General features: G+C 41.0%; 1 protein-coding gene across 1 annotated transcript; it reads left to right on the forward strand.

Moving 5' to 3' along the window:
* Positions 1–967: 967 nt before the first annotated feature.
* Positions 968–14,413, forward strand: LOC139305375 (uncharacterized). The gene is made up of 18 exons (XM_070929348.1): positions 968–1,027; positions 2,183–2,260; positions 2,347–2,463; positions 2,917–2,991; positions 4,020–4,115; positions 4,342–4,455; positions 4,967–5,014; positions 5,214–5,297; positions 5,757–5,893; positions 7,797–8,097; positions 9,104–9,175; positions 9,269–9,385; positions 9,809–9,883; positions 10,704–10,799; positions 11,492–11,602; positions 11,678–11,716; positions 11,819–11,902; positions 12,522–14,413. Exons 1-18 carry the CDS (start codon positions 968–970, stop codon positions 12,660–12,662), a joined length of 1,845 nt encoding a protein of 614 aa, XP_070785449.1. The 3' UTR covers positions 12,663–14,413.
* Positions 14,414–15,101: the final 688 nt, after the last annotated feature.

Genomic DNA, 15,101 nt, shown 5'->3' on the forward strand with positions numbered 1-15,101 from the left:
AATGTTACCAAGTCAAAGTGGGAGGTTTTCCCCAAAAGCCAAGTGAATATTTATATAGTTGACTATTATCGTTATATTTCGAACAAACTTACCAACAAACACTTTTTTTTTTAGCTTTTTTAGCTAATTAGCAGAAAGCAGCTGTCTTCTGTCTTCTCTGTGCCAACTTCAGCAGTCAGGGCTGAAGGCAGGTTGATTTATGGCCGCATGCACCACTCTATTTGATTTGTCCCGTCCATCTGATCATCATGTGGCCTACAGAAACCCGGGTTCATCATGATGTTTACCTCAACAAAAACCAGATCAAAACTGGAATACTAATGTGCATCCATGATCTCAAACGTATGTCAGTGCCTCCCAGAGGATCACAAGATAGTCTTTTCTTATTCCTTAGATAAAGTATTCTGAACTCAATGTCAACTTTTTCTGAAGCTTTCGACTGTATCCCACTGCCTCTGGTGTCATCCACTGAAGAAGGCCAAGGGATATGAAAAAGCTCCAGAATAAGCTAGTAAGTACCCCTTGAGTTGAGTTGCAGGGTCAAGGCATTTTTTGGGATGTTCTTCTAATGTGTGCTTTTTTGTTGTTGTGAATTACTGGAGAATTTGACCTCTTTTGGCATCTAAAAGTTATTCAGACAAAACAGGGAAATAACTCTTTGGTTGTCAGGGTCAAAAGCACATATTGCTTTGTTCATGGGGTCATGCGCCGAAAAGGTTCGGAAAACTGGTCTGGCACAGGCAATGGAAGGAGTAAACCCAGATTTTTGTTGTTAATCACTTATGATATTTGAGTATTTTATTTATTATCTAGCTTCCTAAACCTCCCATCATTCACAGGAAGCCCTGCCCATCGTCGAGCTCTCCCCGACTCCTCGCTTCACTTTCACTGTCTGCTCCGAACAACAGTCAACTCACACCAACATCACTGTACATGTTCATGTTTTTCTGCTTCAACCAGCAGCAGCATGACTCCGGTTAACCCCTGTCTCAGTCATCTCGTCATCAGCTATAACATCTTCTTTGTGGTGAGTAACTGGATTTTAAAGCAGAAAAGGGCTTCATTTATCTTTAGAAGCTTTTGCTGAAAGAGAACTGTGATGATGACTCATGAGGATTTGCAGCCAAACAGAGAAAATGAAGGACCTCTGCTGGTGAAATATATGAGGTGCATTTATGAGTCAGGATTTAAACAAAAAAACATGTTAAATAGCTCTGCATTTCACTGAATCTGTGTTATTGATTGATTCACATGTTTGTTTTTAACCAGTTCTGTGACTCACTGTGTGTCAAACTGCCTGATTCACGGTCAGTTTGATGAATGGAAAACATTACAGATGAGCTGCATTGTGACTGCCAGGAGCCCTGAGCTTAAACTGTAAACTGTGTAAACTGAAACTTTGCAGCTGTGACATAGTTCAAGTGTAGTACTATTAGGGCTGCAACTAATGATTATTACAGAATAGCAAAAAAATACCTGTAACAACCTCCCAGAGTCCAAGGTGATGTCTTCAAATGTCAAGTTTTGTTCAACAAAAAGTCCAAAACCCAAAGATATTCACTTCACAATGTTATATAACAAAGAGAAGCAGCAAAAGTTTTCATTTGAGAAGTTGGAACCAGGGACGTTTTGGCATTTTTTTATGTATTTTTGCTTGAAAAGAAAAAAATGTTGTCGATCAACTAATCAGTTAATCAAGTAATTGTTTCACCTCGAGGCTCAATTTTATACAAATACAGTTCAAAGTGATTCTAAAAGATTAAAACAGAAAAGCAGAAACAAGGCAAATATGTATATAAACACACATATACATGCTCTCACACACACACCTACATATGTAACAAATCCCATGAAAAGAGCCAACAACCTGTCAGTCCGTCTCTCAGTCCTGTCTCACTTCCTGTCTGTGGCTCTCAGCTCTCAGCCCATTGGTTCCTACTGAAGACGTGAATCTTTAAAAACTCCTCACAAATATATAGTTTCATGTTTAAAAACAGCTGCTCGCTGTAGTTTTTATCAAACAAACAGAAGGAAATAGGAAGTCTTTCCATCTCATGAGTCTGATGATTTCAAGCCCGTTATCAGAATTCACGCCAATAAGCAGAAGTAGAAAATATAGTTTCACATGTTTTCATATTCCTACAGTTTGTGGTAGTTTTCCTGCTGTCTTGTCATGTTACAGGTAGTCGGTGGACTCGTCATCGTCGTCTACTTGGCTCTGCTGTCTCCATCGCTGGACGACTTGCATGGAGGAAATGATGTAAGACAGAAACACCAGATAACACTGGAGACACACACAAGTTTATTACACAGCGCTAACCGGCCAATCAACTCTCTGTTATCCAGCTGGAAGTTCAGACAACCAGTCACATCGTCCTCTACATCGGTGGCTCTGTTACCATGGTGATCGCCATCTTGGGAGCATATGGAGCCCATAAGAAGAAAGTGATGGCTCTGACTGTGGTGAGCAGAAACTCCAGAGACTTTTTCTCATGTCAAGTAGCCATGAATATACAGCACTGTCCTACAAGGAGACACGCAGCAACGACATATTTGGTCCAAACTGAGTTATAACCTGTATCAGACTTCCTGACACGTGTTTTACTATGTAAAATAATATTAGGCCAATATTATTTTCATTTTCTATTTCTAATTGATTGAAAATATTTTATTTTTTATGGAACAAAAACCCAGATGAAATGAAACAAACATTTCTTTCTTCCCGTTGTACCAGAAGAAATAGACAGCATGTTCTGTGGATTCTCTCTTTCTGGAGAGAGATGTTGTTGTAGATGTTCAAGCTGTGAGACATTTCAGAGACGGATACCTCCGAACCTCAGCAAGTGAAACCGAAACCATCTGCATTGATCTGATTTGTTTCTGATGCAGTTGGTTTGGATTTCTTGTCCTCTGCAGTACCTGGTGTGTGTGCTCATTGGAGTTGGGCTGATGCTCCGAGCTGGAGTCCTCGCTGCCGTCGCCCGACCGAAGGTAACAACCCTGACTGTTTGTAACGCACACATATAAACACACAGGCCAGAGAGTCTCCACCAAACTCCCTGTCCTGACTCTAACAAGATTACACAAAGAGCTGGGAACCTGTCATTCAATCACTTAATATGAATAGTATTTGAATAGCTTTGGTAATTAAATCCAGTTTTTCTCCATTTTTTACATTTGAAAGACATTTCATGCTGTGATCATCATCACCTGGTCTTAACACAGCAGTCTTATTTATAGCTTTTTAATTCCACTAAATCTGACCTGATAAACTCTGTTGGTATGATCTCTTGAATCTGCCTCATTTGTAATTCTTATTGCTCTTTTTTGTCGTACATTTGATAGAATTATATTAGCATACATGTGTTGCCACAGTAACTCAAATATGGTCAAATAAGTGAACATTCAAAGTGCCTTATGATCCAGCTTTATTCAAAATTGCAATATTTGCACAAATCAAAGTGAAGTTATCATACTTTCACATTAGGCTTGAAACAATGTGGAAGAACATTTGATTTCTTTGTTACACAAAAAATAGTCTTTCATTTTCACTTATGATCAGATAGAAAACACACAAAAGGCATTTTTTCATCCATAACTTCAAGTCTTTAGTTAAAACTGAATAACTCAAAGTTAAAAATACATACAGATTGGCCTTTTATCTGTGACACCTCAATTTAAAAGAAAGGTTTTAGTTTTATAGCATTTTTCACTTTTTTCATAGACTTATTAAGTAACTGAATTAATCAGAATCAGAAACTGTTTATTGCCAAGTAACATACATTACAAGGAATTTGCCGTGGTCTGAAGGTGCTATTGTTTTGACAACAAATATGTAGAATATAAAAGGAAAAATAAGAATAAAAATAAAAAAAATAAAAAGATAAGATAAATAAACAGTGCAGTGTCTAAAATAAAGTGTCCAGATAAGTGTCAAAAATTGATTGATTTAAAATGCAAACGCCTCCTGATTATCATTTTCCAGTGTCTTGCATTTCATTAGTGATGTGTGTTTATAGTTGGTGAGTCTGGTGGAGGAAAGGTGGCGCTCGTTTCTTCCTCTGGATCAGGCTTCAGACGACATCAGGAATCAGGCTGAAGCTCTGCAGACATCAGTAAGATGCTCACACACTCACAGAATGAACACAGAAGTGTGTATTTTCACATTAAAATATCATTTTGGGAGATACGCTTATCTGCTGTCTTTCTAAGAGTTAGGTGAGATGAAGGATATCAATGTGTGTGTTAAAACATGAATCATCAGTATGTTGCTCTGCTCTGTGGGGTGTAATGAACACTGCAGCCTGTAGGGGGCGCTAGCTCTTCTTCTCCTGTGTTTAGCTGCACTGCTGTGGTCTGTTCAGTCATGAGGACTGGGAGGGGAACATCCCCAAGTCCTGTCTGTGCAACCTGGAGGAGGAGACGAAGGGCCAGTGTCAGACGGTCAGCTACAGAGTGAGTATTAACACATGAAATACTATACCTGAGTTTCAGGACTGATACCAAAACAATCCTTTCTTCAGTATCAGACTGTGAGAAATATGTTTTTCTACAAAATATTTTTTTCCTTTTAACAAAAGAAGCCAAACTGTTTGAACACAAGCAGTCGTACAATAACTTTGTCTAAACAAAATACAGTTCAGCACAATAAAACACAATGATAATTATTATTATTATTATTATTATTATTACAATTAAAGACATTAAAAGTGATAACAGTATACAAAGGTTCATACCAGCTACTAGTTGCTACAAGCGCAGAAAACTCAGGTAATGTCAAATAATCTGCCACTGATTAGTGTAAAGGATACTAGTCTAAACCTGAACCGTAATTCTAACCTTTTAGCCCTCAAACAGCTCTTAAAGAAATGACGGCAAAATATACAAACTTTAAAAGTCCTCTCACTAAGATAGAAGTACGTGAACACAATCAGGCTACTGAGTCTCTCTCTGCTTCCTCTTCCAGAACTTTCTGTTGAACCTTTTCTGGCAGAAGAAGTCCGTCCTCAGACAGGTCAGTGGACAGACGTCATCACCAGTAAACCACTGTGATATTAACCGTGTCATCATGTTATAATGCCTGTGAAGCAATGAGAGCATGTGGAGGCTACTTGGTGTCATTTATACTCATTAGACACCACCAGGGGGAAGGGAGAATATGTGTTTCTGTAATTTGGGTGAACAGAGGTTTCTCTGCCTCCTCCCATCAACAGAACTGCTTCCCCATCATCTTGGACTCTGTTACAACACATGCTAACATCACACTGATCGTAGTCTTCACTCTGCTGGTCCTGGCGGTGAGTTGGATGTCTTGATTTTTAATCCAAAAAGAATACGCAAAAATAATGTAGAATGAACAATCGGATATGTTTTCTCTAAGCTTGACAGAGAACAGCCAAAAGTTAAAGAAATATTTTACTGAATGCTTTGATATTTTTGGAAATCCTCTCGTTTTCTTACTCAGAGTCAGATGAGGAGATGGTTTCAGTTTGGAACTGATTTACATGTTGCACCTTGTTAGTTTCCATCTCATTCAAGAGTAAGATGGCTTTTGTTGACTAGAGTGGTGAAGACACTGAAGCTAACTAGTTATGGCTTCATTTCAAACTTTTACAATTTGTTAGCATAGAGACAACTATCCTGTAGTTGCTGTGGTGTCAAATTACCAGTAAACAAGATACAACATGTAAGTCAGACAGGATTAGAAGAGGATTAGCAGGCATGCTAGCGAGTGAAAAATGTCCGTTTCCCTGCAGATATTTGGCTTAGTTTTTTCTTCACTGATGATCTACCAGATGTTCAACACCTCCAACAGGCCGAACACGCCGCTGTCTGTGCCAGTGATGTTCATCGACCACCCGCCTGCCTACCAGCAGCTGTACAACCTGACAGAGTAGGCAGCCATCACTTTCACAACCAAACCATGATGCAGAAATCTCCAAAATATTCCTCTGCTTTTCTTTTAATGGTACCTTGATGATGGGGAAGCCAGGACGCAGTGAAAACGGCTGGACTGTTAATGCACGTCAAGGACCGCCGAGAGTCAAAAGCATGATGTTTACCCTCGTTAGGAAGAGCGAGATACATTTCAACAACATGAATAAGGAAATAAAGAGTTGATTTGCTTCACTTCCTCCAAAACAACAACAACAAACTGTTAATGTTAAGTAGTTTTATGTTCAGAGGGACGACAGTATTATGCAGTTCTGTTCGGATAATGGCAGCATTCTCTGTGCCTTCCAGTCCAGTTATATAACATCTGATTGAAATACACCAGTCAGAGGACACAATGCCCCTGCTTGGGTTTCTGTCCAAGGCTGTCATGTCTACGCAAGTGAATTTGGGCTTGTTTGTCAAAAGAGTTGCTTGTAAATTAAAATGAATAACAGCAGTTGCAGGTTGGCCCTGTTGTTTTTCTGGGAATGGTGATGTCAGTCTGTCAGTCGGCCCACTTTGGTCCAGACTGAAATATCTCAACAACTATTGGATGGTTTGTCATCAAATGTGGTTCAGACCTTCATGGTCCCCTCAGGATGAATTGAAATTGTTTGGTGATCCTCTGACTTCTCATCTAGCGCCATCATCAGGTCAAAATTTCAGTTTGCTTTATGACCAAATACCAGTAGAACTAATGACATTCCCATCAGCCTCAGCGGGACTTTGTGTTTACTGCTAATCAGCTAATGTTAGCATGCTAACACGCTAAACTAAGCTGGTGATAGTGGTAAACATTATACCTGCTAAACAGCATGTTAGCGTTGTCACTGTGAGTCCGTTGGCATGCTAATGTTAGCATTTAGCTCAAAACAGGGCAGTGCCAAACTGTGTGACTGTAACCTCTGAAGATATTAATCTGCACATGCGTCATCACAAATGAAATATACATGAATCATTTCCTTTGACAGGAGGAAAGACAAGAGCGAGACATTGGTGAAGCAACACACCAACAGATCCCTTTTTCACTATTTCAAAGAATCAGCGCTTGTGTTTGAGCTGCCAGCAGCTCGTCTCCTGAAGCTTTAGTTAATCACATTCCTCTGCACTGAGTCTCTGCATGCCTCCCCACATGGAAACCTCATATCTCCCACATGTTCCAGAAACAAACGAGGAACTAGTTAGAGTTACTGGGTTTCCACAGAACCACAGTGGTATTTTGATCCATGTTTTCCCTTCAAACCTGGTTTAACATGATCCCTCTCCTCTCTCTTTGTCTCCACCCTCACACTTTGCTCTTTATCTCTCCGTCCTTTCTAATCAGTTTCACTACTTATTATCACACATACTATACATATAGTATGTATAGAATACTATATTATAACTATTCATGCAGTCATGTGTGCAGCTACTTTTAATTCCTTTATATACTGCTGGGTAGCTTGTGAATTTCCCCCTGGTGATCAATAAATACTTATCTATTCTAACCTATAAGAACACATCCTAATTTATTTGTTGGATATATTTTGTATTAATAAAAAAAATCTGTAATGTACTGCAATGTAGTGCAGTAAAAAGTACAATATTTCCTCTTGCAATGAAACAAAGTACAAGTGGCAATGCAGGTAAGTACTACAAACTTGTACTTCATGTATTTCGTATTTGTATTTTGTTTAGCTGGCATTTTAACAAGAGTTTACTGCAAGTAAAAGAAGTCATTTCCGGGATCTGGATTTTTAAGGGGATTCATGCCTGGACATAACTCCGCCCGCCGCCCCAAACCCGACAGAGACCTGCACTCTTACCCAAACACGCGCACAGTCGGAAGAATGGGGATTTTCCATTTGTTTTCCCGGAATGAGGCCCTTCTCCTTCTCCCCGCCCTCCTCCGATTCAATACACCGCCGCCGGAAGTCTCCATATCGAACGTCCCTGCCGCCTCCTCCTCGCTCACTGTTTACTGGAAGCCCCGCCCTGCCGCCCGCCGGGCTCCTGTCACTTAAAAGCAGCCCACCCGCTTGTCCCCCCCTCACTCTGTTCTGCTGCTGCAGTCTGATCTCCTCGGAACTACAGACACACTTTGTGTTTTCATCTTTGAACATGACTCAACGGGTCAACCCCTGCCTCAAAGGCGTCTTCACCATCTTCAACGTCTTCTTCGCGGTGAGTTGACAGACGTTAAAAATGGCCGCCGTCCCTGCGGTTCCCTCAGGTGTTCTCCGGGAATAAAAAGTGCGTAGAGGCGGTCGGAGTGTGGCGGGCCGCTCGGGTTAAACGCGACACTTTGACATTTCTCTCAGCGGGTTTTAAGTATTTAAGTATTTTAAGTATTTCTATTTAACGCCGAGTGTTTTTAAAGCTTCCCCGGACATTGTTTAAAGTTACTTAGTTTGGTGCTTTTTGTAGGAAATCATCCCGTTATGTTTATTAATGTTTATTTCTTTTAGCATTAATACTTTTTCCAGCTTTATCGTGTTATTTTAAGAATTGTTAGGTCATTTCATATGTTTGTGGTCTTTTGGGCTGCCATTAAAGATGGTCATTGATTAAGAAAGAAGCCGGAACCATCAAATGTTTAGTGTGTTTTGGAAGATGATCAGAATAGTCGCGGTCGTTGAATCATGTACTTTTTTGTTTGAGTTTCGTTGCTGTTTTTGTCTCTGCTGGTTTCCAGTCAGTCTGAAGGCCAAACAACAGTCACATATAATAGAAAGCAGCTGTTTTGTTCTGCAGAGAGCTTTAGTTTGGACGTTTTTCACAGTAAAAGCCCCTGGTGTTCGTTTACAGGACCTAGACCTCTTTTTCTGGTTTTCCCCCTCCCAACAGTTTTGTTTTGCAAAGTGCAGATTACAGATGCTGGTGCTGGATTTGTGACGCAGATGTTAAAATTTGACTGACATATTGTAATCAGATTGTTTTTTAAAGAACCAGTAGACTGAGCAAAAGTTTTACAATTTCACAGTGAGAAATGTATTAATGGACTGCTTTGATAATTGATTAATCATTTAAAAAGACATCTTAAGTCGCCACCTTGGATTTAAAGAAACTATTTTCTGACATTTGATTTTATGGACTTTTACCACAGCGAGGCGTGGTGACACTTCCTGTGCGCTTTTATTTGTGTTGTGTTCAGTTGTTTGATCTGATCAAACTTTGTTTTTTGTTTCAGTTTATTGGTGGAGTCATCATCGCACTCGCTCTGCTGTCTCAGGTCTTCACCAACATTAATGGAGGAGAAAATGTAAGAACAAACGTGTTTACAAGCAAAAGAAATAGCTCCTTGTCTTAAAAAAAACTAAAATATTAACCTGTCAATCACCCCTTCTGCCCCCAGCTGGAGGGTCGGATCGCCGGCCTCATCATCCTCTACGTCGTGGGCTCTGTTACCATGGTGATCGCCATCCTGGGAGCCTATGGGGCCCACAAGGAGAGCAAAGTGTCCCTGATCGTGGTGAGTACAAATAATCAGCGGACACATGGGCTGCACAGGATGATGAAACTTCAGAAGAAAAGAGGACGTCCGGGAAAATCAGACAAGAGTTTTGGAAACTTACTGACTTAATTTTCTTGAAACCGACTTAAAAAGAGGAAATCTGCTGCTGTTGATAACGACACAATCTAAAAAGATCTTTGCCTGGTTCATAGTGAGCAGCAGGTTCCTGTCTAACATTTCATTTCCCCTCTAAAACTGATAGCAGCCAATTTAAAAAGTGCCACCGTTTACATTTTTATATATGTTGTATGTAGCCCTCCTCCACCTGATATCTGACGAGGGGATACGCTGAATTAGCAAATCTGAAAATGAACACTTAACTGATTATTGAGGCATCATTGTGCAGTTGTGGTTATGGACTTCTCCTGTCTTCCTCTGCAGTTCCTGGTGTGTATGGTTATTGGAAGTATGATGATGCTCCGAGCTGGGATCCCCGCCGCCACCATCCGCCCCGAGGTAACAGCCCTGACCCTACTGTCGGTCGTACTGTCGGTCGTACTGTCGGTCGTACTGTCGGTCGTACTGTCGGTCGTACTGTCGGCCGTACTGTCGGCCGTACTGTCGGCCCTACTGTCGGCCCTACTGTCGGTCCTACTGTCGGCCCTACTGCATTCAGGAGAAGAGGTTTACCAGATTTAATGGTAAACGGTTCAGGTTCTTCAGCACTGTTGTCTTTTGAGCTGAACAACCAGAACTATAATCTCAACAGGATGAAAAAAACACATCAACTCTCTAACGTACAAATGCATTGCATTTCCTGTGGCTGCTTGTCAATAAAAGCCACCCCATGTTTCACCGGTTGAGGGCTTTTAATGTGTAGCAGCAGGAAATGTTAGGTTAGCTTTAGCATCTAACTATAAAGGAAGGAATCTCGGTCGCGTGACATTGATCACAAACCAAATGTGATGCAGGTTTTGCTTTTCAAAACATTTCAGCCATGAAAATAAAAAGTCTCTGGTGCACTGAGGCAGGGTTCAACTCCCTGCAGTGACCTTGCCAAGAGAGATGCCAGAGATGCACCTTTACATCCAGCTGAGCAACAACATCTGTTTTTCAACTACCTGTTTTGGGGGGGCCTCAGGGACGGCCAAGACATCACAGGCGGAGTTAGAATTGCAATATACCTCTTTGAATATAGGTGGCGTTATATCCATGAATCATAAATGCCACGTATGATTGATTAGGAGAGGACCATCACTAACCGTATGAAGCACTTCCTGTTTGGGAAGTTGAAGTGTTGATTATCAGTTTAATAATAATTCTCTGTGTTTTGTAGCTGGAGGGCAAGTTGGAGGACAAGTTCCGCGAGTTGCTGCCTCTGGACCAGGCCTCAGATGAGGTGAAGAACATGGCTGAAACCCTGCAGGCAAAGGTAACACACACACACACACACACACACACACACACACCTGCTGCAGGGTGTAAATTAAAGTGTGTTGCTGTTGTCGGGAGAAGACAAAGAAAAATGGTGTTGCCTGCATGTTGTTGCAGGTTAGACACAATCCAAAGATGCATATTGTTATACAAATATTATATTGTCCTCTAACTGAAATACAAGCTCACAGCTGACCTCACTATATATTTCAATATATTATATATTCCTCAGACACACTGCAGAGTGTGAGCTGTGTTACTGTTGAACTCAGTCAGGAGGCAGATGTTTACTTTCCAGCTCACAAGCTGATGTTGACGGACCAGTTTCCACTCCCAGAATTCCTCAGAGGGCAGCCAGGTGTGAGCCGGGCCGTCTGATTGGCTGGCTGACTGACGGAGATGTAAAGTGCAGCCAAGAGGAAGAGGATTATTTTACTAACATGCAAACGACCTCACAGCTCGCCAGCTCGGCTCGCAGCAACTGATTATTGATCACTTCCTGGTGTTAAAGAAGCGTGCTTTGTGTGTTCAAACAACATGGCGTTTGTCTGTGTGGAGCGAGCGGGTTACATTTAAAACAGAAGTCTAGCAGATCTCCATCTACATCAAAGCCTCAGTGTGTAAATATGAAAGTTAAAAACAAGCGTGCCAAGCCCTTCTGTTTATTTCTTCTTCTTCTCTTGTGTTTAGCTGCACTGCTGTGGGCTGTTCAGTTACGAGGACTGGGAGGGGAACACCCCCCCCTCCTGTGATTGCGACCCGGAGGCGATGCTGGGGAAGTGTCAGACCGTCAGCTACAAAGTGAGTTTAAAACAAACTCTTCATCCTCCTGAACTGTGTTTTTAAAGCGGCTGACTGACGGTTTTCTTCTTCCAGCTTCTGATGCTGCGGAACACGAAGTCCGTCTACGTGAAGGTCAGTGCAGCCGAAACGTTCCTTTAACTCAAAGCAGCTTGAACTCACGTGTGTGACACCTGGAGATAAACTAAAGTGACCTTTTCTCTCCTCCGTCTGCAGACCTGCCTCCCCATCGTCATCCACTACCTCCTGCTGTTGGCAGACATCGTAATCGGTGTGGTCTTCACTCTGGCTGTGCTGGCGGTGAGAATTAATATTGTACTTTTAATACAACCGTGATCGAACGCAGGTGCTGATGAATCAGGAGGCTAAATTTAACAAGTGACACTCGTGTTGTTCTGTATCAGAAAACGTGTGTGAAAAAAATGTGAACGTGACAGTTAAACGCCGACACCCACTGAGTCACACACACACACACACACACCTTTCTGCTGCTGTTTTGTTCAACGTGCTGCTCAAACAAACACTTATAGCTCCAAAGTAAAAGATCGCTTTGAAAGATGTAGCATAAAGAACATGTGTATAAATATATATTCAGGGAATACTACAACCTGCAAAACAAGGGTTCATTTAACCCAGTGGGGGGGGGGGGGTTGCAGCTGTGTGCAGTTCACTATAGTGGTGCATCGAACAATATCCATCAACATCGCACTAATCTGCCAATTATTTTCCCTGAAAGAGAACATTTTTGGCATTTTGGCTCGAAAAATCCTGAACAATTTATCGATTATCAGAATAGCCATCGGTTAATTATCTGTCGATCGACTAATCGATTAATCGCATCCCTAATTCGCATCATTTCGTCCCTCTGATGCCAAAGATGAAGACCTTAGCTCACTGACCCTCCTGTGTTTCCCTCCAGCTGCTGGGCATGATCCTGTCCTCCGTCATCATCCACCAGATGCGTTACCCCAACAGACCCACCGTCCTGCTGACGGTCCCCACCATCTTCACCCCGTCTCCTCCCAAATACCAGGAGCTGAAGAACCCTCCGGCGTACTAGAGGAGCAACAACCCCTCGTCTTCTGTTGAAAGCTGGATGTTCAGTTTCAGGAAGTCGAGTTGTTTATTCTTGAATTTGAGGCAATATATGCAATTAGAGGACCGCATGTCCAAAGTGTCTTACGTCACTGTGTCCTCACTGCTGGCTCCATGAGACCTGGAAACTGTAACAAAACCACCGCTGGGTTTCATTGTCGACTGCAACAACAATATTATCTTATTGGTTTGTACTGTGGGGGGGGGGGGGCTTACTGATGGCTTGTGTTTTTGTCAGAATCGACTGTTTTCTTACAACCAGAGAGGACCGTGTTTGTAAAGGTTTTCTAAACATCACAAGATTAATATATTAATATTTCATGTCAATCTCAAAGCAAATTAGTTTTCTCTCTCAAAATTCTGACTTTTTTCTAAGGAATCTGGCTTTATGGAAACTTCTCAAGCTGTATACATTTTTTGTGAGCAAGACTTGTTTTTTCAACAGAAATAAAATCAAACAACAGCTTGAAGTCAGATCACTTTAAGATCACAAAAGTCTTCTGTGAATTGTGGCCCTATCGTCTTCTGGTTAAGACCTGAAAACATCTACATTTTTAAAAGTAAAAATTTTGAGAGTTTCAGTGTCACTTGTTTTGTACAAAAAAGAATCTGTGCCTTTTGAAAAACAAAAAGTTCTGAGATTAATCTCTTATTTCTTTGAAAAGCAAAAAGGTTTGTGCAGTTTAGAAGCTTGTACAAAAAAGATTAGAGCCAAACTTCATAGAAAAAAGTTTGAATTTAAGGTTTTTAGTGAATAAGACTTCACAATCATTGTTTTTCTTGTGATCGCACAAAAAGGAACCTTGACCAACATCCTCTCTGGTCTTTCTTACACATTAATTAATTACACAGTAACTTCAGGAGAGCTTGCTTGCACTTGTCACATTCTGCAAAGAAAAGCTTGTTTTTAAACCTTCTTAATCCTCATTTGGTTTCAGAAAATGAGCAAATAAAAAAAAGACCCACAGCAAATGGCCTGTGGGATGGTGATTAAAAAAACCATCAGTGCCAGAAACCGTTTATATTGTTTACCCTGCAGAAGCACTGAAATAAACCACAGGAATATTTTGATTTTATTTAGTTATGTTTGACAGCAAGAAGCTTAAAAACTTCTTCCCAACCCTGGACTGACTGACTGACTGACTGACTGACTGACTGACTGACTGATGTTAATCCACCTGTGGTACGTTTGTAGAGGCCACCACTGGCCTCAGTTACTTGCTTTTTTAATGTCCTATAAAAATACATCTATCCTGTTTCTTAGTGAATGTCAGAGTGGGTCTTTTCTTTCTCTGTTACTGTCACCACCTACAACATTAACCATACTGTTAAACAACCCTTGATAATCCTCATTTCCCTGTTAAACAGCATGATGAGAAAAACAGAATGTTTTCAATGATAAGGCAGAAGCATTGAAAAGGGCTTTTATTTTGAAAACCGAGCACTGTGTTGACGAAGCTTTAGAGGCGAAATTAAAAGCATGTTCTTTTGTACGGAGCTGAGAGGTTCAGACGAGTTGTTTATTTTTTTATGATGACGTGTAAAAGAGAAAAACAAAAAGTCACTTTATAAGAAGAAAAAGGTCAATGTTTGTAAAGTTGGAAAAGGGAAATGTTCTTGAAGTGTTTCATCTCTTCTTTGTTTCTTGTGATTCTTCTGCTGGGAGCTGATTCTGTAGATCCCCAAATGACCTCAGAATAAAAACCATAAAACTCAGCTTCTGTGTGAAATACTGGGGGGTTCCAACACGAGGGCCAGGACCCCCGCAAGAGGCCACAAGAGCAATGAGGAGTTTCCAACACGAGTGTCACACTTAATTATTCAAATGTAAGTTTTTATTAAGTTGAGGCTGACTGAGTTCGAGGCCAATATTATATTTGATTTATATTCATTTCATCCGAGCTAGCGTTCTGGAAATGTTCAGACTGGAACATCTGAACAGCTGCTGGATGGACGGTGATGAGATGTGGTTCAGACCTTCATGGTCCCCTCAGGATGAACTGTAGTAACTCTGGTGATCCTCTGACTCTTCATCTAGCGCCACCATCAGGTCAACATGTTCATGTGTCCAACACTTCGGTTTATACTGATGACGTTCATCAGCCTCAGCTGGACTCTGTGTTTACAGCTGATTCGTTACTGTTAGCATGCTAACACACTAAACCAAGATGATAAACATTATACCTGCTAAACATGTTAGCATTTTTTGATGTTGTAAATTGTGACTGTAATGAATACTGACCAAGATACCAATACATGCATCAATACTATGTGATGAGATAACGTCAGCCGTGCCAATCAATCACTGATATCAGTTATAGATTTATGCCAAAAACTAAATAAAGATTCAAGTATGGATGTATTTACTTCTATAAGCCTTCAGTCCTGTTTGAAACATCTGTTG

This window comes from Enoplosus armatus, chromosome 22, assembly GCF_043641665.1.
Source record: "Enoplosus armatus isolate fEnoArm2 chromosome 22, fEnoArm2.hap1, whole genome shotgun sequence".
Lineage (NCBI taxonomy): Eukaryota > Metazoa > Chordata > Actinopteri > Centrarchiformes > Enoplosidae > Enoplosus > Enoplosus armatus.